General features: G+C 33.4%; 1 protein-coding gene across 1 annotated transcript in view; it reads left to right on the plus strand.

Annotated features, from left to right (window-relative positions):
• LOC125220763 (putative calcium-transporting ATPase 13, plasma membrane-type) overlaps positions 1–26,422 on the plus strand; it is a 29,666-nt gene continuing 3,244 nt past the window's right edge. Inside the window, exon 1 of the mRNA XM_048122909.1 lies at positions 1–160. Coding sequence (XP_047978866.1) covers positions 78–160 — 83 coding nt within the window. The 5' untranslated portion in view covers positions 1–77. The remainder of the gene's footprint in view (positions 161–26,422) is intronic.

Below are 26,422 nucleotides of genomic sequence, written 5' to 3' on the forward strand. Positions count from 1 at the left end.
CATATTTACACCTCCCAACTCATTCACAAACCTTAAACAAATTCCAATTCCCATTTCATAAAAAACAAAAAACTAATATGTCAGCAATCATCACAGAGCTCCTGCTTCATCACCATGAACCCATGCATTTTCATGCCTCAATAAACCCAAACAAAAAAAAATGGCACAAATTTAATAGTTATGAAGCCCAAATTTCATAGACTTATAATCCCAATGTCTATATAAAAATACCAATAAAATAATATTCTCTCCATTCCATGTTAATAGAGTTATTTTTCGATTTTAGAAAGTTCCAAGTTAATTGAATCATTTCTACTTTTGACAAAAAATAATTCGGCCTTTTACTTTATTCTCTGTTACTTTTTTCATCATCCACTTAACACACTATTCTTAAACTCCATGCCGAAAATAAATGTCTCTATTAAGAAAGAACGAAAAAAATATATAATAATAGAAAATAACATAATAATCCTTATTAGGATTAGGATAAAATGATGTCTCTAAATCACTATCTATAATATAATAATAAAAAAAGCTATGTGTTGGTCTGATGCTAAATCGGTCAAATTAACCTGATGCTAAAGGTATAAGTTAAAATATTCTCTCTTCTAAGATATATGTCGCACTTACCGTAAAATAATTAAAGTGTTATGTAATTTTCTTAATTTAAATGTATGGATTCAATTGACTGTTAAGGATGATAGATTTGAAGACCAGTATGTCATATATTGAGTAGGTATGTCATATATTGAGTAGGTGAAAGCCACTTTGGAGTATGAAGTACTCCAAACATATGTCATATATATTGTTAACTTAATATAATGGTTACAATTTATTAGACTGCATGTCATTTAATGGAATGGTTGTAATTTACTAGTATTTTTTAATTATGTCTCATTTTAAGTTGAATATTCGCAATCAAATTTTATGTAGTACTCCTATTATTTAATAATTTAAGTAGAAAAAGAATAAACTCATTTTAAGTTGAGTATTCGCAATCAAATTTTACGTAGTACTCCTATTATTTAATAATTTTAAGTAAAAAAATAATAAAATAAAAATGAAAAAAAGTAAAGAGAGTGATATTTCTGTTTTAAAAAATATTCATTTAGAGTGATAGTGACTATATCCAAATGAAAAACGTGGGACATGAAAATTACGATTAATTCTGGTGGCAAATGGCAATTAAATTTTAAAGTTTAATCAAATTTTAATTTTATTCCATAAAATTTAATAATAGTACAAATAAGACAATACAATTCTTTTTTAAATATCATTTTAAATATAATTTATAGGGATCGATTAAAATGTAACTAAATTTTATAATTTAAATGACTATAATAAATATATTCAGATAGCAACCAACCAATCGGCGACTAAATTTGACGTAAAATGGACGGGCAAGCCGACCAACCTAACGGTTAACCTTATGACCTTTTCGGATTTGTGGGGTCGTCTCCACTTTCCAATAAAGTCTTGAATGGGGTCTGTTTGTCAAACTAAACTTAAAAGCGTAAAATATGTGTAGACAGAGTGCCGGCTGGACGTGGACTATATTGGTGTCTACCAAAAGGTAGGAGTATTTACTTTTTCTCTAAAACTCTAATAAAAGTTTCATTACGTTATAAATTTAAATTTCATAAATAAGAAAATACTATAAATTTTGATGTTAATCTATCCGTTCACTATTAAAAGATAATATTTAATCGGGCGTAGACTTTAAGAAATTAGAAAATACTACTCCCTTCGTCGCCGAATACTTGATACAGTTTGTCATTTCGGTCTATCCCCGAATACTTGACACGGTTCACTTTTTCCATTTTTGGTAGTGGACCTCATATTCCACTAACTCATTCATACTCTCATTTATTATAAAACTAATACTTGAAAAGTAGGACCCACATCCCACCAACTTTTTCAACACACTTTCCATTACATTTCTTAAAATCCGTGTCGGTCAAACCGTGTCAAGTATTCGGGGACGGAGGGAGTACTTCATTCGTCCCCGATTAAGAGTCACACTTTGATTGAGCACGAGTTTTAAGAAATGTAAAAAAAAGTTAATTGAAAAAATTAGTGGAATGTGAGACCAATTTTTTTATATTGGTTTAACGATAAAATGTGAGTAAATTGAGTTAGTGGAATGTGGGACATATTACTTTTTATGGTAAAAATAAAGTGTGACTCTTAAAGTCTTAATTGGGGACGGGCTGAAATGAAAAAGCGTGATTCTTAATCGGGGACGGAGGAAGTATAAATTTGATATTACTCTATCCGTTCATTATTAAAAGATTATATTTAATCAGGCATGTACTTTAAGAAATATGTACGAATATAAATTAAAAAGTGAGGTGACTATGTCCAGAAGACGATCTATTTCAAAATTTTATAAAGGCTTTTCTGTTAGAAATTTTGTTTATCATTTCTTCTTCGAATAAAATACAATTACTCACCAAAAACAATGATTCCTCTTTCAATTAGAAGTCTAGATTAAAATTCTGTCTTTCTTACTTTTAACACTGTAATGTTCTTTTTGACAGTGGCTTTTCAATTTCCTCTTATTTTTCAATTTAATTTTACAAGAAATTGTCCCGTTTTTCAAAAAATTTATGTTAGTTTATTATGTTTGTTTGAGAATAAAAATATGACTAAAATACACATTACATAAATTTGTAGTTTAATTATAAATAAGGCTACATATGTTTGTATATGTTGAGTTAAGTACTCCACTTCATTGGAGCGCTGTTAACGGGAGTGATGGTTTGATGGACGAATGAGAGGAGAGGAGAGTTTGGAAAAGGAATTCGCATGATCTGAAAGTCACCCTACAAGAAAAAAGTTGGAGACAATAGTTCAGTTTAGATGATCTACATTCTTCCAAAGAGTCAAGATAGAATTTCAACAAAGCAATAAAATAAGTATAATCTAGACTAATCATCATGGATTTTGGTAAAGGAATAAAATAATAGTCTTCCTACACGTTATAAATGACGCATTTTTTTAATATATATTTTTAAAAAAGTTATAGTAATAAATAGTAGTTGAAATGAGAGAAAATTAAGTAAGTTTGAGAATAATATAGAGAAATGTCTCTTCTATATTATTCTCTATTTAACTTTACTTTTTTTTTACTTTAACTATTTATTGTCTTCCATGATTTTTTCAAAATACGTGTGAGAAAAAAGTGTCAGTTATAGTGAGACATCAAGGCTATCCCATCAACGCTGTGACAGTCCCTAAATTCCAGCTATGACAACAAAATAAAGTAATAATCTAATTGAATGATGATAAGCACATGCAATGATGTAATAATCTATTTGAATGAAGTGTGTGTAGAAGCATTTGAAGTAAGTAAAAATATACTGTAATTTCAAGCCTGCTACTCAAGCATAAGCTAGGTGACACGTCAATGCTTAATTGCTAACTACGACTCAATAATAGCCATTAGATATTTAAATTAAAGGCCTAGATCATTAACCACAAAATGTCAATACGATCAACAAAAAACGTCAAACACCCACACAATCAACACAAATCTTGTCAAGTTGCTCTTCACTCTCTCCCCTGCCACGATAAAACCAAACTAGTTAAAACAAACGAAAAAAGGGCTGAAAAAAATAATAAAGCTACTAGAATGAAATAAAATGGCCTTGTAATAAAGACTGAAATGATTTACTCCCTCCGTCTCAAGGTAGATGTTACACTTTCCTTTTTAGTTTGTTCCACAAAAGATGTAACATTTCTTCTTTTGGAAAAAGTTCCCTCTCACATCAATTATAAAATTATATTTTCTCTCACCACTTAACACACAAAATAACATCTTCTAAAATTTTGTGTCATCTACTAAATGTGACATCTACCTTGGAACGGAAGAAGTATATATCAGCACGTCTCATAAAAAAACTAAATCAATGGCCCTAATTTAATCTCTAGTGTGGTCTTTAAAATTAGTTCAACAATTGATCATAACTTTAAAGATTATTATCCTTAATTTATTGGGATATATGATATTTGATTATTTTATTTTAAAAGAAATCTAATCTATTTTATGTGAGCAACGAATTATATTCATTATTATCATATTAATATCTAGATATTTCTTATACTGCCCAATTTTAGTTCTTTCAAGATCCCAATAGTACGTCAGTTTCCCTGTAGCCATCATGTTTGAATTTGTTTTCTATAATTAGCATTACGGTTTCTTTTGTAGCATTTCATTTCATATTTGAGTTCTTAATCATTTTTGCAGGATTGATTTTTTTTTTGTGTGTGTGTAATCGAGGGGTTCACTAATGTAGATTTTATCTTAAGTATTTATTTTGCTAATCCTCTAAATTATAAGTCATTTTGAAAATTACATTTATGGTTTAAATATTAAAAAAAAAATTGTTCCATTAAAATTAATAAAGTAAACATTTTTCTTATTCTTCAACTATGAATTAATACCAAAATAGGTAGTACCATAAAATTTTTAAAATATCACTAAAGATCCTTTTAACTTTGAATTAATATTGTTTGAACTATTTCTTCACTTTTACGATTTATTTTCCTCGAATATATATACCCAGAACCAGAAGTCTCTAATGGACATCGTCTTAGTCCATTAACTATGAGACATACTGCAACTTTCTTCGATAATGCATCTTTTGTAGGCATTTAATGATATATGTTCGAAGACTTGATTGGTGCACCACCATAAGCAACAATGGATAAAAACATGAGGACATAGTTCTTGACAGTGACTACTACTTAATTAAAACTTGAAGAAAAAATAAAACTAGAGTGTATTTAGTATTTCCAAAACAAGGAAGTAAGGTAAGTATTCTCCACCGCATACATTTTCCCAAGCAATTTACAGTCACTGATTCCATTCCTTTGTAATTTTTCAAGTCTAATTTCCCTACACTCGCTTTTCTTTATCCATTACTCCATATACAAATCACATCACCAAACAAAAAGGGCCCTTGTATCTTCTAGGATTATCCGACTTTTTCTCTCAGCTACCTTATTCTGTTCGGAAGTGTAGGGGCACGTGGTTTGATGAATTAATCCATTCCCCTTACGAATAGAATTTGTCTAAATAATCTGCTAAATAGATCAAAATTATTATGTAATTGATTTACGTGCGCTTCTGCTGCCAACCCTTCAACAACAACAACATCTGTGACAGTTGATCCAAGATTTGTCTTAGCGATATCAAGGGGCAATAGAGCAACGTCTAAACGAATGAGCTTTAGCACCGTTTTGTTGCCTTTCCCATTCAAGTTTGCAGCATGCACTGCAACAACATGATCCAATGCCTCAACTGGATTAATGGCCTTCCAAACTTCTTTCCCCCCAAGCAACTCCTGTAACATCTGTTGAACCATGTTTTGACCTCCAAGACGATCGCAACATAAAGCCTTCAATTTACTGCCATCTGCCTTGATTGTTGCCACGGACATGTCTAACAAGCTGCCACCAAGGTAAAAAGTAAGCACCCATTTATCAGGACCGTATGCAATGGCTGCATTAGTAGGCTCATTGTTGGTCCTTATAGAGTTGCGACAATATGGTGTATTGGTATTGTTGACATATGTGGAATATTTTTTTTTTGTTTTACATGAGTTAGTATTTGTTTCAGCAGTGGGTAGTTAGAGCTGGGTAAATATACCGAAAAAACGGTATATTTCATTATTCCTCGAATCCCAATAATAAATTCCACCTGACCAATTAATAGAATTCCGACGATATGGTGTATTGGTATTGTTGACATATGTGGAATGTTTTTTTTTTTACATGAGTTAGTACTTGTTTCAGCAGTGGGTAGTTAGAGATGGGTAAATATGCCGAAAAACCGGTATATCGATCGTATTGTATTGAAAAATATCAAAAATATCGAATTTTCGATATACTAAAATTTTCGGTACGATATAATACCGTATTGTAAGTTTTCGATACGATAACGATATGGATTTTCCTATACCGCGGTATACCGTTTTATATCAAATATAAGATACATATCGATATTATCGGTATATCGAAATATATCGAAAATCAATACGTATTGAATATGGATACATACCGTTTATACTAATTGTAATAATAATATAGTTTTTTTTTTTTTAGTTTAAAAGTTCAAAATCATAAAAAGATATCCATTTAATTTCGATATATCGTTCAATGGTATGGTATACCAAAGTTCAGTACGATATACCGAAATTTCGATATGATAACGGTATAGTTATTATCCATACCGAAATTTCGGTATACCGAAATCCGGTATACCGAAACTTTCGATACGGTAATGATATGAAATTCTTTCATATTGATATTTTCGATACGATAATGATACAAAATTTTCGGTACAATATACCGTATCGACCCAGCTAGGGGTGGGTAAACGGTTTTCGGTTAATCGGTTAACCGAGAACCGAATCGAAACCGGTCGGTTATCGGTTCGGTACCGGTTATATGTTTTTGCTCCAAGTCGGTTATCGGTTATAACTGATTATATCTAAATTTTGTCAAAGTCTCGTATTGTAATGTCGAAAAAGTCCATTTCAATTTGTTTCACTATCAATTATAGTATTTATACTACTATTTATAAATTTCTAACTCAAAGTCAATAAAGTGCTTAAGCATTACTATTTCATAGAAATCTCAAAGAGAGAGAAATATTAAAACTACTCGCTATGATGCCATAACCCAAAACAGATTTCATACATTTCGAAATTAAACTAACAAAACTTCATAGAAACATTAAAACTGGTCTCTATCCTGCCCTAACCCAAAATAGATTTCATACATTTCGAAATTAAACTAACAAAACTTCATAGAAACATTAAAACTAGTCTCTATGATGCCATAACCCAAAACAGATTTCATACATTTCGAAATTAAACTAACAAAACTTCATAGAAACATTAAAACTGGTCTCTATCCTGCCCTAACCCAAAACAGATTTCATACATTTCGATATTAAACTAACAAAACTTCATAAAAATCTCAGAGAGAGACTCTATGATGCCATAACCCAAAACAGATTTCATACATTTCGAAATTAAACTAACAAAATTTCATAGAAATCTCAAAGAGAGAAACATTAAAAGCCCTAACCCAAAACAGATTACATGCATTTCGAAATTAAACTAACAAAATTTCATAGAAAAAAATTTAATTTCTAAAAATACCATATTTCAACTAACATGATGAGTTTGCAATATATTTCTAAAAATACCATATTTTATGGAAACAGTTATCCATTTAATTACAATAAGCAGTTGATCAATGTTGATAAAGTTGACTACACAAAAAAGGATAAAGTTATCCATTTAATTTGCATTAAATCTTCTCCTGAACTTCATCTTCTGCTCCTGAACCTTCTTAATCTGCAGCTCCTGCTCCTGCTCCTTCTTCCTCTGCAGCTCCTCCTCCTCATCCTTCCTCTCCTTCTCCTTCGCAAACATCAGCTGCTGCTCCTTGGCAGTCACCACACACAGCTTACGAAAATCCCTCCAGCAAGGTTCCTTCAACCTCGGGCAAGAACACCCGAAGGTGCGGCAAGGAAATTCGAATACACGACCATTGCCAAAGTTCGAATACATAACTTTGGTACCAAAGTTTGGTACGATATACCGAAATTTCGATACGATAACGGTATAGTTATTATCCATACCGAAATTTCGGTATACCGAAATCCGGTATACCGAAACTTTCGATACGGTAATGATATGAAATTCTTTCATATTGATATTTTCGATACGATAATGATACAAAATTTTCGGTACAATATACTGTATCGACCCAGCTAGGGGTGGGTAAACGGTTTTCGGTTAATCGGTTAACCAAGAATTGAATCGAAACCGGTCGGTTAACGTTTCGATAGCAGTTATATGTTTTTGCTCCAAGTCGGTTATCGGTTATAACCGATTATATCTAAATTTTGTCAAAGTCTCGTATTGCAATGTCGAAAAAGTCCATTTCAATTTGTTTCACTATCAATTATAGTATTATACTACTATTTATAAATTTCTAACTCAAAGTCAATAAAGTGCTTAAGCATTACTATTTCAAAAATAGAATAACCCTTCATTTATTATGGGAGAAAAGTTTTTAAATTATAGATCATGTAAAGTTTAAGTATTTTAAAGTGTCTAAACAATTTATGTATTACTTGTAAATAGAATAATAATGATAATGATAATGATAATAATAATAATAATAATAATAATAAAAGTAGATTAAAAGTTAAAAATTAAAACCATAAACAAATTTAATAATTATTATATTTTTAATTAATAATAGAAGAAATTGTAATTTAGTTTAAAACTTTGTCAAAATAGAAGAATTTGGTGTATTGTTTTAAGCAATTCGGTTAGTTCGGTTATAACCGATAACCGATCGGTTCTAACCGAATCGGTTAATTAAGTAACCGAACTTGAGATCGGTTCGGTTCCGGTTAGTTTTTTAACAAAATTTTATGATCGGTTAACCGACCGAATAACCACCCCTAGACCCAGCCCTAGGTAGTTGTTTGATAAATGTCCATAAATTTTATGTCTGTTGCATCCGAGATGGTCCGTAGAATTCATTTTTTTTCTATTATTTTTATGAAATGGTGGAGTATTTAATTTCTCAAGAATTTATTCATCAAATTTCAATCTCAAATGTCCTTTCCCTCAAACCAAAAAACATCAATCCTGCGTTGCTCATATGGGCAAAGGTAAAAGGAAGATGTGGCAACTTTAGGAAATAGAAAGAAGTTTGGTGGATAAGAAAGTTGGGGAGTTAGAAATAAGTTTGGCAGAGAAGCAAATGGAAATTGAAGAACTCAAAGGTAAGTTGGAGGGAGTTGATGTCTATGCCACTGTTCAGCAAAGATGAACCAGTTGATCGAGCAGCTGCATGAGAAGAATGAGAAATTGGATGATTTAGAAGAGTTAAACTGGCGATTGCTAAAGAGCTGCAGGAGGCTTACAAGGAACTAATCGCGGTACAGTTTCAGTTTCCAACACAACATTTCTCTTTTCATTATCTCAAATATTTTCAAGGGTTCACTGAAATTTTGAGCAACAGCCGTGTTATAGGGACAAAATGAATGTGTGAAGTTGATGTGAATGTGTTCAAAAATGCAAGTATGCAAAGATACCCACCCGAAGAAGCATGTATCATTACTCTTAGGCTTTGTTCCTTGTTGGCAAGAAAGCTTAAGGATCCTAATTGAAACTCATTTCAAGTAGTTGAAGATAGCTAAGGGGATTGCTCAGGTCACTTGAAATGAATTCACTATAGTCGCTTTGCCTATCATAGTTTACATTTTATTGCATAATATATTCTACTTCAATATATAGAATGATAAATTGCTAGTAGTCTAGAAATCTACGATGTCGTTACTAGAGCCTTCAAGGAAATCCAAGACTACAATTCGAGTGGGTGTTATGTGGTTCCCAAATTATGGAACTTCCGGGAAAATAAGTTGTCCACATTAAAGGAAGCCATTTCATATGTTTTGAAGTATCTAAAAGCGCAAGCACAAGAGACGCAATTGACGTTTTTGGTATAATAAAAATTATACTCCTACTACCTTTTCAGGATCTAAATTTGCTTTTGGAAATTAGAATTAAATTCGTTGACCGTGAATTTTCAGAAGAGATTTTTTTGAATTTTTTTCTCTTCTTTTGCTTATAGAACCCACCTTCCACCAATATTTTCTCCTCACTTTCTACTACTACCTCTGTCCCTGAAAATTTGATACATATTACCATTTTGGTCCGTCCCTGAAAATTTGATACACTTCACTTTTACCATTTTTGGAAGTGGACCCCATATTCCACTAACTCATTTCTACTCACATTTTATTATAAAACTAATACTTTAAAAGTAGGACCCACATCCCACCAACTTTTTCAACTCACTTTCCATTACATTTCTTAAAACCCGTGTCGGGTCAAAGTGTTGCAAATTTTGGGGGACGGAGGTAGTACATTTCTTAAAAATCATGTCTAATCAAAAGTAACTTGTACTACCTCCGTCCCTGAAAATTTGTACTCCCTCCGTCCCATAAAAGTTGATACAAAACTTTTGGGCACGGAGATTAAGAATTTATATTAAATAAATAGGAGAGATGGAAAAAGTAGGAAAGATAAGAGAGAGTAAAGTAAATGATGGAATAAAGGACTCAACTTTTATGGGACGGAGGGAGTACCATTTTTTCATTTCCGTCCGTCCCCCAAAATTTGTCCCATTTTACCATTTTTGGCAGTGAACCTTATATTCCACTAACTCATTCTTACTCACATTTTATTATAAAACTAATATATAAAAATATAACCCACAATCCACCAACTTTTTCAACTCACTTTTCATTACATTTCTTAAAACCCGTCCAAAGTCAAAGTGAGACAAATTTTGGAGGACGGAGGTAGTATTATTGAACTGAGGGAGCAGATTTTCTTCTATTGTGTTGCATTTTGTTTTAATCGCACTTTTTTATATTATGAAATAATTTTATAAAATAATAAATAATGGAATATCAGAAATCTAAAATCATAAACGTATAAAATAAAAAATGAGTTGGCTCTTTGTGGAAAGTGTCGTGAATTTGTAATTTCATTTTCTTGAAGTATGTATTTTGTTTTCTTGCATATTAATGGGTTGGCTCTTTGTTTTATGGGCTACAAATTTATGAATCGCCCAATATTATTTATTGCTTAAATATTAGTTTTATTAAATACGTATTACTTTTGTTGACATTTTTAATATTTTAATGGAAGAGTATAGGAAAATATCTGAACAAAAGTATTGTTTTATGGAATAATGATTATAAAACTTATCGTCATTAATCCATAAAAAATCAAATTATTTAATAATTTTAATTTTCAATCATAAAGTGAGAGTTGTGGTAAAAATGGAGTGTTATATTGCTAACTCAATACTTAAATGCTACACAACTAAATACTCTCTTCGTCCGAGAATAAGAGTCTCGTTTTTCTAATTTTAGTTAGTCCCTAAATAGGAGTTCCGGTTCACTTTTACCATGAATGATAATAGGGTCACACCTTCCATTAACTCATTTCACTCACATTTCATTTAAAACTACTCCCTCCGTCCCCTAAATTTTGACATGGTTTGTTTTAAAAAATGTAATGGAAAGTGAGTTGAAAAAGCTAGTGGGATGTGGGTCTTACTTTTAAAGTATTAGTTTTATAATAAAATGTGGGTATGAATGAGTAAAGTGGAATATGAGATCCACTACTAAAAATAATAAAAAGTGAAGTGTGTCAAAATTTGGGGGACGGACTGAAATAGTAAACTGTGTCAAAATTTGGAGGACGGAGGAAGTAATATATACAAGCGGAACCCCTTTAACACTAATTTTTTTTCATCCACTTTTCTTAACATTTCTTAAAACCCGTGCTGCCAATAAATGAGACTCCTAATGACGGAAAGATGGAGTAATAATCATTATATATTCAAATCAAATGCCTATATCATCAATTATTAAATGTTAATACTATCAACAAAAAACGTCAATCAAGGTATTATAAGTCAATTTACAACATATTAGTTCTAACTAACTTTTGAAAAATATCTCATAACTTTAAAACATATATAACTTTCTCGATTTAAATTGCTTTTTTCACACAACATATATCAAATTAAAGATAATTTCATGAGGATTCTAAGGAGATCTCACTTGCATATGTTCCGACGTCAAAATTTAAAAAAAAAATTGAATTTTTTTTTTATATTTTTGATACAACACAAATGTCAACATAGTATATAAAATATGTCAATATAATACAAGTAGAATGTCAATATAAGCAATGTGCTAACATTCTTAAAACGTTGTTTTAATATTTGACTATAGTAATTAGTATTTCGATTTTGTCAAATTCAATATTTTTATCAACTTATTCAATATTTCTTTAATTGCTTATTTGTGGTGTACCAACTCTAGTCATATTATCGCCCATTTTTTCCACGATTTTTAGTTTATGATATAAAATAATGTATCCAAATGCTGCTTCTATCAAAGATAATTTGTTCCATTCACTAAAATTAGTTTCAAACCTAAAAACTAAAACTATTCTTAATTTATTATTCACATTTTTTTCTTTCTTTCTCCTCGCTTTATCATGCATACCAAATCCTACCTAAAAATTAGTTTCAAACCTAAATACATATTCATTATAAACACTCTTTAACTCATGTACTTAGTACTATAATCAACCTTTTTAAATCCTACCTAACCATAGAAAGCACATACAAAAATATTTACTCCATAATATATTTGTCATGTAGCTAACTAACATTTTCATTCAAATGGAAAAATTCACCGACTAAGCTCTATTCGAATGGAAATGTTTATTAGACATTTAGAAGGATATTAGTTTTAAACATTATAAACTTTAAATGAATTATAATATTAATCTTAAAAATTTATGAACCATTGAAATTTGTAACAATTGCTTATGGTGAGTCATTTTTCAAATTTATGAGACATATTTTATCATTTAAAATCATATCATTCGACTTGGATTTCAAGAATGGGGTTGTCGATCAATATGGCATCATTTTGTCTATAATTGAGACTAACACTATAAAAAAACAGAGCTCTAAGGATGCTTTTTCTCTTAATTGAGGACGCTTTTTTGTGTTACTAAATACATTACCAACGCTTTAAAAAGTGTCCTTGGAGCGTGCCAAATCCATGACGCTTTTAGCTAGCGTCGGTGAGTTAATTTTTGGGACGCTTTTAACATGCGTCTCCATCATATTTAAGACGTTTTTATTTGTACTTAGTGACGCATTAAATAGTGTACACTACAAAACAAAAAACGGAAATTAGTGACGGAAATATCCGTCAGTAAAATCCATATATCCTCCAAGAAGAAATTAATGACAGATTCCTGACAGAATGCACTGTGGTAAAAAGCTTGTTAGTAAACCTCAAATTTTATTACTGACAAAAAATCCGTCGCTAACAGTAATCCATATTTCAAAAAAAATATCAAATTTTATTTTCTAGTTTACAAATTCATTGATTAACAATTAAGAAAACATTCACAGATACAAATATATGATTAGGTGAAACACCCCTCACACCCGCAATAAGTAAATTACAACTTCGAAAACAGTAAATCGAGATTAGGACATTATGCAACTTCTTGGACTGATAAAATCTCTACCTTCTTCTCTCTTCAGTCCTTCCAATTATCATTGAGCAAAGCTTGTGCATCTGAAAATCAGATATCCATCTACACAAACCTCAATTATCATGTATTTAATTTATCTAAGCTCAACTATCTATGAAGACGAGCACTAGCCTTACTCCATGGGTTGCGCACACCCCGAGTTGGCCACATATATTATCTGGTTGCAACTGTAGACATACCAAACCATGGTTGAGAGCAACATCAGAAATTGGGAACAAATGTAGAGCATCAAAACCAAAAAAAGTTACCTCTTTCAAGAGAATATCCATAATAGAGAGCCATATTTTTGAACCACAAACTTGCATTCTTGATTTACCACTCCAGACTCTTCTATGGCATGGTTGATCATGGCTATCAGTCTATAACAAATGATCCATTACCATAAATCTACTAGTCCTAACATCTACTAGTCTGATTACTGAAGCATAGCAAATATTGTTGGAGCGGCTATAAGAGAAGTCACAGAATCCAGAAATGATGTACATCCTTAGGTGCAATAGTCTACAAAATGCATACAACATGTATCTCACATTTTTTTATCAAATCTATAAAATGTGGTGAAAAATGTGGTGTGACATACCAGTGATACCACTACTTTGTTTACCACTGATGAGAACATCACCCATGTCAAACTGCAAAATATCCCATCGACAAATTCAGAAATCAGCCAAAACAATTCTCAAAATTTACATGTAACTTTCAAGATTAGCTATATATGATGTATATGCTCTATAATATACCTCTTCGGTCATGGACAGAAACATCTGTGCAATTATTGTGCAATTTTAGATTGCCTACACAAATATTGAGAAACATAAGCAAAAAATCTTGTGAGTAACCATGTTTCGTACATTAATAAGAACATGCATAAGTGAGCGGATTAGAACTTATGGACGTACCTACAATGTCCTAAAAAAGAGAGAGAGATTCAAGAAAAAATTGTATGCATTTAAATTTATAACAGGGGATTTCATGAAAGATGAATGATGAACCTTATAAATGTGAAAAGTAAGAAAAGTGTTATTCATGAATTTCACAATGATCTCAATCGACATTCCATGAATGAAATTCTTAAACAAAGTGGTTTCATAACATGCCTCTACACTGTAGTTGAAGGCAACAAATTTCAAATTGTTCAATAGTGACTGAGAAATCTACATGAATCCAATTTCACTAGTCAATAACTCAATTCTCAGAAATCGAATTAACGACAAGCAATTCTATCATGTGCATTTTGCTATACAGAGAGAGGTAGGTTAATGGTTGCAGAGGCATGACTTGTCCTATTTATAATTGCTTTGTTCCCAACTGAACATCCTAGTCATTCTTGTTCAGTATGGACATCAAAATCTTAAATATTTTCAAGATTATTGATTCACTGAATATGGTGTTGCCAACATCCTCGAATTTTAATTGCAAGGAAGCTGAATGTTGCCAGTGTAAAATTTTCAGTTGATGCAGTTGAGATAGCAGACAAGCTCTTTCAATTGCTTAGATTTTCATCTTTGTTAAGACTTAAAGTGAAAAAGCTTATGTGTTGGGCGAGTTTTCCTAGGAAATCTATGTTTAACTTTCAACTTAAAATGCTTTTCTATCCTGTTAGTTGCAATCGGTTATACCCTATTTGGTTTTATAAAACTCTATAAGAGATGCAGCCGTGTAGCTTCATTATGAACTTTCAAGCTTTTTTACTGGACTTGCTGTTAATCATAAAAATTGTGCAGGTTAAAAATTTTATTCTTCTCGGCGATATTCACAAAAGCATATATTTTCTTAGTTGGAAAGAGCAGGGCTCTCAACTCAATCTGTTGACAAAAGATTTTGGGTCACTTGATTGTTTAGCAACTGAGTTTTTGATCGATGGAAGCACACTCAGCCTCACTGTTTCAGATGACCAGAAGAATGTTCAGGTTAGCACATTTGTGAACAAATAATGAAACATATCGAGTGTTTTTTTTTTCCTTTTTAGGTTGCCTTTTGATTTCTATTTAATACTGTGTTTTATATGTGTGTTTTATTTTGGTAATTGCAAGTGAAGTATATTCTTCTTAGTTTAAAAAATATATGTATAAGTGTTTCTTCTTTCTCTTTCTGAATATTTGTGATATGCTCGTATATATAAATGGTTATATGTGATAACTGGTAACCCTTTTTGCAACATATAGATATTCTATTATGCTCCAAAAGTATCAGAGAGCTGGAAAGGACAGAAGCTTCTGTCGAGAGCTGAGTTTCATATTGGCGCCCATATTACCAAATTTCTACGGTTGCAGCTTCTTCCCACATCTGCTGATCGAACTATGCCTGGCTCTGATAAGACAAACCGATTTGCCTTACTTTTTGGTACCCTGGAAGGCAGCATTGGCTGCATTGCACCTCTGGAGGAACTTACCCTTCGCCGTCTGCAGTCATTGCAGAAAAAGCTTGTAGATTCTGTCTGCCATGTCGCTGGACTAAATCCACGATCTTTCAGACACTTCCATTCGAATGGAAAGGCTCATCGCCCAGGTCCTGACAGCATTGCCGATTGTGAGCTACTCGTGCACTACGTATCTTACTCTTTCGCACACACATCTTTACTTGCCTATTTCTCTGTCTATGAAATAAAAAGTTACCCTCTTTTGGCAGTTTCGAAATGGTGGCGCTCGAAAATCAACTTGAAATTGCTAATCAGATTGGTACGACACGGATGCAGATCATGTCCAACTTGAATGACCTCAGTGTTGCCACAAGCTTCTTGTGAGCACTTCATGTTGAATAGTGGTCTTTAATCTTTATGTAATATGCTGAGGTTAGAACTTGACACTACTATTTCTCATTAAATTAGTTTCTTTCTTGTATTTATAATGAAAATTTTTCAGTTCTACTCAACAATGTAACCATGTGATAATGTAAATTAAAAGATTCTGATGCAAATATTAATTTATTAAATCCAATTGTAATAGTTATATCATTAACCATCTCTTAAAGATAAAATTATGTGGAATTTAATGATTGAAAACCAATTATAAGAGTAAAATTGGGATGAGGCAAAATTTTCGAGACGTACCAAAATGGCAAAATGAGAAAGTGATATTCCTCGTTAGATTATTCATTCTTTGTTCCTTGACATTTTTTTCCCACAACTCTATAAATGCTACAGAGAATGATAGCTTGATAAATAAAATTTTGTTTGAAATACAAACTATGACTATTCAATTGAAAATAGTGGTAAAAATTGAGGAATGTGAGCAAGAAATTCAATTGAAGAAAATTGTAGCTGCGCTCGGAAAATGTACGTACATTCGGCAAAATCCAATATGTTAGCAGCATAGCAACAAATAATAAGTATCACATTGTTGATTATAAAAAATAGGCTAACTCATGTACGTAATAACATGTTGCAGCCCAAAAATAATAATACTAGAATGAAGCAAGTGTTGGAGTAAACCAAATGGGTCTGGGTAGAACAAGAGTATGGGTATTGGGGTGATGCAAGGGATAGTAGCAATTGGAGAGAGTTTGGTTGGCGCAGTCGTAGATTCCGACATCTGATAGATGTCGATTTGGAGGATGTTTTATATGGTTGGTGAAGTGAATGGAATTGGGGTTGAAATGGGAGATGGCAAAGGCGTGGTTGATTCCAAGAAACAAGGCGAGATCCGAAGATGGGCATTTCCTATAGATCACACATCCATCCTCCTCCTTTATAATATTAAGTGTAGAGAAAGAGTGAGTTTTGTCTAGGTATTTGTCGATAAAACGTGCCACCAGGAACAGCTCACCCGTCTGCTCCACATACGCCAGATGATCCATTTTCACCAGATCATCCTTTTTCAAGTGCCTATCATCAATCGGCATCGGATGGGCGTGTGTCTGAATCCAAGCTAATTTGGGAGAATCCATGTCCGTCAGGTCCCATTCCTCCAGCCCCGATTCGTGGAGCGCCGATTTGGTCAAGCAACTGAACACATTGCTCTTGCTTGAACACACGAAGTCAGCGTACGACTTGGGATACACCAGGTTGAAGGCCTTGTGCTCCTAATCCATGTATGGCTTCCCTATGGGGACCCACTCCTGGCTGTGCCCCGGGCAGCAGAAGGCCAGCCGGTCGCCCTGCCCGTACGACACCATGGCGCGGCACTCCTCCGACCCGGGGGAGGCTGCAGACAGGATTAGCTTCGACACCATGGGTGTGCCGCCGTGCCAGATCGCCGCCACGGGGTCAGGAAGGGACTGGATTGGGGGGAGCCTGATGTGGCGCCGGGTGATGGGGTTGGAGAGGAACAGCTCGTCGTTGCGGTAGTTCATCAATGCTAGCCACCCGTGGGATGACCCCACCACCCGCGCGTTGTCGTCCGGGATCTCCGGAGGCTCCGGTCCAGGGCCGTACTTGTTGATCAGCACAACCTCCTCGTCGGCCAGGCTGTAGAAGTTGTACACCATGCCACCGCACCTTCTGTCGAATGTGGGCGCCAGCATCAGCCATGGATTTGGATTTGGATTAGTGCTCGTGCTCGTGCTCATCATCCTACGCCCGTGCCCATATAATCTGCCTCCAAATACTAGTAGCTTTTTCATCATTTGCGTAATTGGTTGATTATTAGCATTATAGGGTATATATATAGCTACTATTATTAATTCGTATATTCAACAAACTATTTTATAAGATTGGGATGAAATCTTTGAAATTAATTCTCCTATATTAATATTAATTAATTATGTATGTCTCAAATAGTAAATCTTGAGGCGCAAGTTTTATAAGATTGAATTATATAGTACTATATATCTCGAATAAAATCTTAACCATGATTACATACATAATCTCAAATATTAATCATCCTATATTAATTACAATAAAATCTTAAGACTTGAAGCACAAGTTATGTAAGAGAGAGAAATACAACAAAATCCTGGGTTGTGTATAAGAGTGAGTCCCGAGAAATTTCAGAATAAAGGTTTAAATTCATTGACCATGCGTATTCTTCCTAATAAGGGATTTCTAATTATATTTCATCTTTTTATTCTTTCCCTTTAATCATTTATCTATTGCCTAAATAAGTAGTACTAATAGATTGGAGCGCAAGTTAGGGTGAAATTTAAATCTTAAATTCAAATTAATCCGTACGTCTCAAATAAAATCTTCCTACTATAAGTTAAGAGATATCTTGGAGCGCAAGTTATAACAATTTTGAATTCAATTATACAGTAAAATCTTAAGACGCATTCACCTATATTAATATTAATTACAGTAAAATCGTAAGACTTGTAGCTCAAGTTAATCTTCCTATATTAATTGGAGGGAGGGATAGGGATAGGGATAGGGATAGGGATATTATTGTACTAGTATACTCCAATGAGTCTCCGATTTATATTCCGTAGGAATAGGAATAGGAATTATTCGACATTCCCTTGGCTGTTGCTACCATCATATACTAGGAGTAGTACTAAGTTGTACAGCCTTGCGGAGAAGAAAGTGGTGAGCATCAAGAAGGAGACGCCACCGCCGGCGTGGGCACAAGGCCGGGTAATACACTTGGGATGTAGCCGCGGCTGGATGGCATCATTCAATCTAGGCAGCCAACTGGCTTTCCTCTCCAATCCCATCACCGGTCGCCATATAAAGCTTCCCAAACTTAGTTGCCCTTATCCCTCCAATATTATCCTAACCTCCTCCTCTCCCGATGCCCACGACTGCCGCGCCATCCTCACCTACGATTGGGAAAGCACCCGCATTGAGCTCTGCTTCCCCAGCCACAACAGCAGCACCTGGCTCCCCGTGTGCAACCCAGTCGACTACTGTGATATCGCCTACTCCGCCCGCCAGAAGCGCCTCTTCTGCTTAACGTGTAACTCGGTCGAGTGCTGGGACCTCGAATCTCCCTCCTTTCTGTGGGAGCATCCCTTCAAGGTTGACGGAAGATTATCTGATCACCACAACTATCTGGGCGAGTGCTGGGACCTCGAATCTCCCTCCTCTATGTGGGAGCATCCCTTCAATGTTGACACAAGATTATCTGATCACCACAACTATCTGGTGATGGACGAGCATTCCGACCGCCTATTTCTAATGGAGCGTGATATCTACAGGCAAATCGGGCCCGACGGATCCTCCATGAAACAAGCCTACAATAGTCTTAACCACTACACAGAAAAAACATTTAATTTCAAAGTCTATGAGATCGATGCCAACAAAGGGACACTCACCAAAATGGAGGGTTCATTGGATGGTTTGGCAATGTTTGTCAGATGCAACAACTCATTCGCGCTTCCGGCGGCTGACTTCAGCTTGACACCCGACTCCATATATTTCGGTGGTCATGTGCCACTATGGGGCCTCGGCCATGATATTGGCATCTTTAATTATGTGGATAAAAAGATATCTTCCATCTATTTTCCCTCTCATCCATCTCATATATGCCCCGGGTTTGCGAAAACCTTTTGGTTCACTCCAAATCCACATTAACACTAGCTAGCTACGATTTATGAACTAATTTTGGTTTCTTTTGTTTTGCACTATGATTTTATGGACTACTATTGAATTACAATGTTTCATTACTACATCTTTAAAATACTCTATTTCGACAAGTTGGAATTACAATGTTTCATTACTACTATCTCAAATGCAACTGTTTGCTTATGTAGTAAAAATATGGTCCATTTTTATCATTAGACTATGGCTCTATTGGAACTCTTTTGATTAGCTTCCACTTTCTGAATCATAAAGATTATGCGTTTCTGAAAACAAGTATTGAATAGAGGGTTGAATTTTGTAACTGCAGGGATGGTATACTATCCACATAAGATATACGGAAACACTCTTTTTGTATGTATCTGATGCTTTAGCTTTTCTTCTGTAGAGCTGTTTCACTGTGAGCTTTTTTTAATTAGGACGACCATTCTTTATAAAGAGGAATATTCTAGTTCAAGCTACAAGGTCAAGAAACAGAATTCTAGGTCAACCTCTCAAAATTCACAAAGAATCGTCCTTTATTGTGCATGACTAGCAAGCTTATTTTCCGATTAAATCCTCGATGACTTTCAGGCTACTACTGAAAAAACATTCTCTCAAAGGAGGCTTTTAGTTACATATATATATTTGATAAATGTTGCTGAACAATTTGGTTCAATATAATCTTTAGCAAGAATTCTTGGATTCAGTCAAACAATTGTTTTAAAGTTGTTTCAAATATTCTCGTTCTACTCTTTTCTGGTTCACATTTGATGCTATGCATGCCGTCACTGGTGCTTATGCCAAACCAATTTTTGTGGAAAAACTGGGAGCTAGCATCGTATGTTGGCTTCATTTTTGTCATGATCAAACTTAACGAACAATGCTAGTTGGTTCCATATTGTTAAGTATATGGTAGAACAAATCATCATCTTAGCAATTGAAAAAGGGCAAGTCGGTTGAGTGAGCTGGATCGGTTTCAAATATTAGTTGTAACGGCTAGTTTGCAACTAACCTGAGGCTCGGAGGAAGACTTGGGAGCCGAGGCTGTTAGCTCACATATAAGAGCTGAGATCAGCAGTTACTTCACTCAATTCATTCCGTGAGAAGAAGAGACACAAGAGTGAAACAGAGTGTTCTATAGTTGATGGAGAATATGGCTGTGTTAGCTTAGTTATCTCTTTGTTCTTGTTTTGCTTTTCAGATCCACACTGTAATCTTGTTTTGATCGATTAGTGAAGAAGTTCCTCATTTGCCCGTGGACGTAGGCTTACGCCGAACCACGTTATATCGTTGTCTTCTTTCGTGTTCATGTTCATTGCGTCGCAAGGCTCACACATATCAAATTACCTCTTAATGTACAGGATTCCATTTTAAACGGTGTCCCTCTAGAAGATTTTGGACATGGCCATCCAGATTCTAATATGCATTCAGAAAAGCTCACATGATTCCAAAATGCTGGTATTGGACCAGTAAGTAGGAGAAACCTTCATACTACAAATTACTAGACATAACTAATTTCTTGGGGGATATTGAATATAATTTGGAGAAAGAGAGAAAGCAATTCTTATTGGAAAAAAAAATTAGTTCACAATTAGTGATTGATTTCTTTTAGTTAGAGATGGAGGATAGTAGCTCACCATTTAATTTGTTGGATGAGAGTTCAAGATATATTAAATTTGTTAGATTAGCAATAGTGGATGGTATATGACCTGAAAATTAAATGAATAATGGGTTAAATAATGTGCTTGAGTTTCCAAAACATTGTAGAAAAAGTAACTCAAAGAGTGTAGTTGTGGAATATGGAGGATGGAAGCTCACCATATAAATTGTTGGAGGAGAGAACTAAGAATGCCAAATTTGATAAATTTCCAATAGTGGATGGCACTGAACCTGAAAAATAGTTATTTGAATGAGAAAAATGCGTAGACAGGGAGACCTTTGTCCATATAAAGAGTGAACATAGTTCTGTAAGTTGCATTCAGCTTGAATCTCATGAACATCACAAGAGTTGCTGCAATAATCTTCATTTGCCTGTATGCAAATTCCTTCCTAATTAAATTAATTCATCAGATTGATTACATATGAAAAAAAACTAAATAAAATCAAACAGAGCTAATAACCTGAAAGGCAGTGAATCCTGAAAAGTGTAATCTTTGGGGCCAAATTCCTCCCCATATATATGGCATTCTCCCCATTGCATACGGCATGTAGCTTATGCCGTCACCTTTCTTTATTCTGTGGCCATCCGGCAGAATGTCATCTTCATCTGCACACTGCAAACTCCGCTAACAATGTTGTTTTTAGCCTAGTTCTGTTATAGAGTCTTATTTCAGCAATTTTTACAACCATAGGAAAGATAGCCTGAGAGTCTCTGTAAGAGCTGCGTGTAGATACTGCATCCTATCGAGAGCTGCCTCGGTCAACCCGAGTACGAATTCATCAATGGATCTTGAATCGAGAGCTGCCTCGGTCTCACCTCTGTAACTAAGTACCACCTTTTCTTGAATCAGAGGATGCTTGCATAACATGTAGAAGAACCAAGCAAGAGTGTTTGCCCCCGCGAAGATAAAACTGAGAATTATGTCCCTCAAATACTCATCGGTCATGTTCTCTGCATCCTTTTCACTTTCAATTGGAAACCTCGACAGTATGTCCTCTTTTGCACCCTGCAAATGGCAAAAATTTGATCAAGAAACCATGAGATTCGGTTTTTATTCAGTACGGACTGACCTGTTCGTTCCTCGTCTGCTCCCTCTTGTGGTGGATCAACTTGTAAACAAAGCTGTCAATGAGTTGAGATTTCTTTCCAGGCCAATGTTAAGAAACCTTTATATTAGCATTTGTGTGTGTATAAGGCAAAAGCCAAGTCTTGGAATATCCAGATTTCTCAAACACAATATTGTATGTACTCTTTCCAACTTCTGTTCCTCTCTTGTACTTTACTAATTTGCATTAATACATGAAAGTCTCATTTTTAGGGGGGCGTAAATACTAGTAGCTAATTATATTATGTCAAAGTCACCAATGTATAATTTAATAAACTTATTTTGTCTTAGCTTCAATTGTTTTTTGCATATGGCAGATTTATGGGAGCATTTTACAAGGAGAGTTGTAAATTTATAATCAGGATCAACCGATCAAGTAATATAGATTATAGACAGAAGACAGCTTATTGAATACATAGATGTGAGAAAAGGAGCAGAAATTAAAGGATGGGAATAAGGCATAACAAGAAAGCTTGATAGAGATAAATTGATTGAATTAACAGAGATATATACATATACAGAGTCTAGAACACGTCTAGCTATGCTGTAAACAATCTGATACATGAAGTGGGTAAGTGGTATAACGGCCATGAATCGTGACTAACTGCTCCACGTCACCTCTCCAGTTGAGATTCATTCAATCACAGTAGATTGAGCTGGAGCTAAGATACTATGTCCGCGATGAAGAATGCCCTCGGATGGAAAACTAGGATCTTGAGACAACCATACATCACCTTCTGTACTCATTTCGCTGCTCTGCAAGGCCGAGATTGGCATCTCAGGTGATCCTTTAATTGAGAACTCACACACAACACCATCAACTTCAACCATACTGCATCCTATTTCCTGCTTAACTTGGTCCATTTAATTTCAGGTTATCCACTTGACATAATTTGTTTTCTTTTCTTTTTTTACTCAATCACTTTATATTATGTGAAAAACATATATAGTTCACACATCTTTACACAATAATCTTATTCAACTAAAGAATTGCACTTTGAAAGAAATGAGTCGAGTCAAGTGGAATGCAGTGAGTATAATGTTTAAATGTCGTGTTAGATGATAACTTACTAGATTTAATTGCTCTACCATATAATAGTATAAATGATGGGACAAGGCTATAGAAGTTTTTTTTAGGAGTTTAATTAGTAAATGGGCTTAGTGGATTAATATTGAGCCCGTTATAATTATTTTTATCGGACAAAGAAACGACCAATTAATTTTGAGATATGTAACTATTTAAATAGTGAATCATGTCAAGCATAAGCTATTAATTATGCAATGATAAAATAATAAATCAATAAATTTGCCTTATACAAAATGTTAAGTTATGAATCAAAAAGATATGAAACAACAATAAAACGTAACTTAGTTGATAAGATATTTTTCTTAATCTAATAATCAATAGATTAGAGGGTTCTAGTCAACACCAGAATACTTTTTGAAAAACTTCGTACCGACAACTGTTTCCTCATTTCCAAGTAATTTCTTATGTGATAAATGAATTATTTATCAAAATAAATTATAATTTACCTAAATTAGTTTGATCAACTCATCTATCATTCATAAGGATTATTACTAAAAAAAGGTTATGTAGTGCGCGTCTAATGTTAGTTCAACGAATAGTAGGCTAAATTTTAAACATTCTTAGTCATTAAAATATTTTTGAAAATTCCATCTTGATTCTTTAACTATTTCTGTTTCAAGTTTCAAGATTTAAGAAACTCCCTGGAACTATTAAAGCCGTTGCAAAGCTACTTTCGATCACAGACTAATTAAACATTCTAAGTCATTAAAATATTGCAAGCTACACTTATAGTTTAACCATGAATTATTGTATAGATGATGTGATTCCCACGATCACTTGTACATAAGGTTTTGTGTTAAAATGACAATTCCTCTTAAAATGACAACGTGACAATGCTTATACAACAATATTATAAACGCTACACAGCAATATTTAATACGGTAGACAGCAATCTATAGATTGCTGTATAGTGTGTCGGATATTGCTGTTCAAGAAAAATTGTTGTTTAAAGAACAGCAGATTGCTGCCCGTCTTTTTCCAGAATTTTTTTTTGCCACATGGCAGCTTATTATTCGTCCACGTGTATAAATGATTGGCTAGAAATTGTGGTATGGTGTTATTTTAAGGGGTGATGACACCCTAACATTGCCCTACATTACAATTTACATCCCATATCAATAGAAAAAGTAATAGACAGATTCTCATGTTTAATTAAGTTAATAAAATTTTCCATTTGTGTTGATCTTCACTTAACCCTCAAGTTTGCGTGTGCATGATTGAAGCTTTGCTTCTGCGCCAAGTTCTTTCCCGATATCCAAACAGCAACATAATCAAGCTCTGTGCACACCGAAAATAACGACTACGAGTTAATAAAAAAATATATACTATTATATGTACTAAAAAACAAAACATAAAAAAAAAATCAAGAGATATATATAATTAATTAGTTTTAACAACATATACAAATACACAACAAAAAAAGTACAAAATTCAATATGGAGTGGATGAGAAATTCAATATGGAGTGGATGAGAAGGTATCAAGTTATCAACAATTGAAGAAATGAATGCAATAACACGGCAGAAATCAGAATCTCTATGCAATTTTTCAAAAGAGGCATCTTGATTATAATAAATAATTATCCGTTAATAGCTTTTAAATTACATCCATTATATATTTAATACTCATTCAATTCCCTTTTCCCCATTTTCTTCTCTTTTCTCCTTTTTCTGCCTTGTCTTCTTATTTATTTCTAATTTATTGTAGGGTAGTATATGGAAAATATCAACACATATCAAAGCAGATTCCATAATCACAAGAAAGGAATAAATCAAAAGTGCAAGTTGTTAAGACCTCACTTCAATTGAAGTTTCCAAATTCAAATTTGAAATTTACACATATTTTTCATATATTCTGGTTGTATTTTCTTTTAATATCCTTTTTTCATTTAGTATTTCCCCCCAATTTATTCTCTACTTCCACTTTTAGTTTGCAAGGGTTCCACGAAATAGATGCACCATTTCTTGACAATTGAGTGAAATAGATGTAGGTAGTGTGTTCCAATCGGAAATACATAAAATTGCATCGTATAATCAACATAGATATATCAAAGGAAAACATACATAAATGTAATAGATACAATCGCTCGCACACAATGCAACACCAACTAATCCACTGAACATATACACGCACAAAAGTTGTGACACACCGATACAAACGCAACACTCACGCATACACTTACCCATAGTATAAATAAATAAGTTAAAGTATATTCATATCCAATTTAAGTTAAGTTTTGTATTTAATACTCGTAGACTTTTATCAAACAAATAATTTGAAAATGAAATTCTCATGTCGATCATAAGACTCGCGATCAATAGCGTCGGCAAAGTAAGAACAATTTGCTGTCAAATAAATCAAACAACCTTTTACAGTACTTAATTGATTCACATTTACAATTGAATTGATAAATCATCCCCACTTGTTCTCATACAGCTCATCTAAAAAATAAGAGAGCCTATGCTTAATTTCTTAGTTCAAAAGATATCATTAATTTATTACTAGGTTATGGTTTGAAATGTCAAAAATATTATAGCTCATTTATTATTGAATTTCAAAAGTCATTCAGTCAATTAATAAAGAATACAAAAAATTCTTAAAGGTATTGAATTTTAAAAAGAGTAACTTATTTTAGAAATTTAGTGCAAAATTAATTTGAATTCACTAATAACAATGATATTTATAAAATAAGACAACTTGATTCAAAAATATTTAAATAAATATATAATGATGTAATATGATAAACATGATGGTAAAGATTAAATTTACAACATTTATAAACTCATTAAAATTATGATATCAAAAATTATAATCGTAATAGACCGTGTGAAATACCAAATAAACTTATTAACCAAGTAACAATATCCTACAATTACATATAAATATTTGGAGTCATTGACCAAATTAATAAAACAGCGCGTTGACGCAATTACGCGGTC

Source organism: Salvia hispanica, chromosome 1 (genome assembly GCF_023119035.1).
Source record: "Salvia hispanica cultivar TCC Black 2014 chromosome 1, UniMelb_Shisp_WGS_1.0, whole genome shotgun sequence".
Taxonomy (NCBI): Eukaryota; Viridiplantae; Streptophyta; class Magnoliopsida; order Lamiales; family Lamiaceae; genus Salvia; species Salvia hispanica.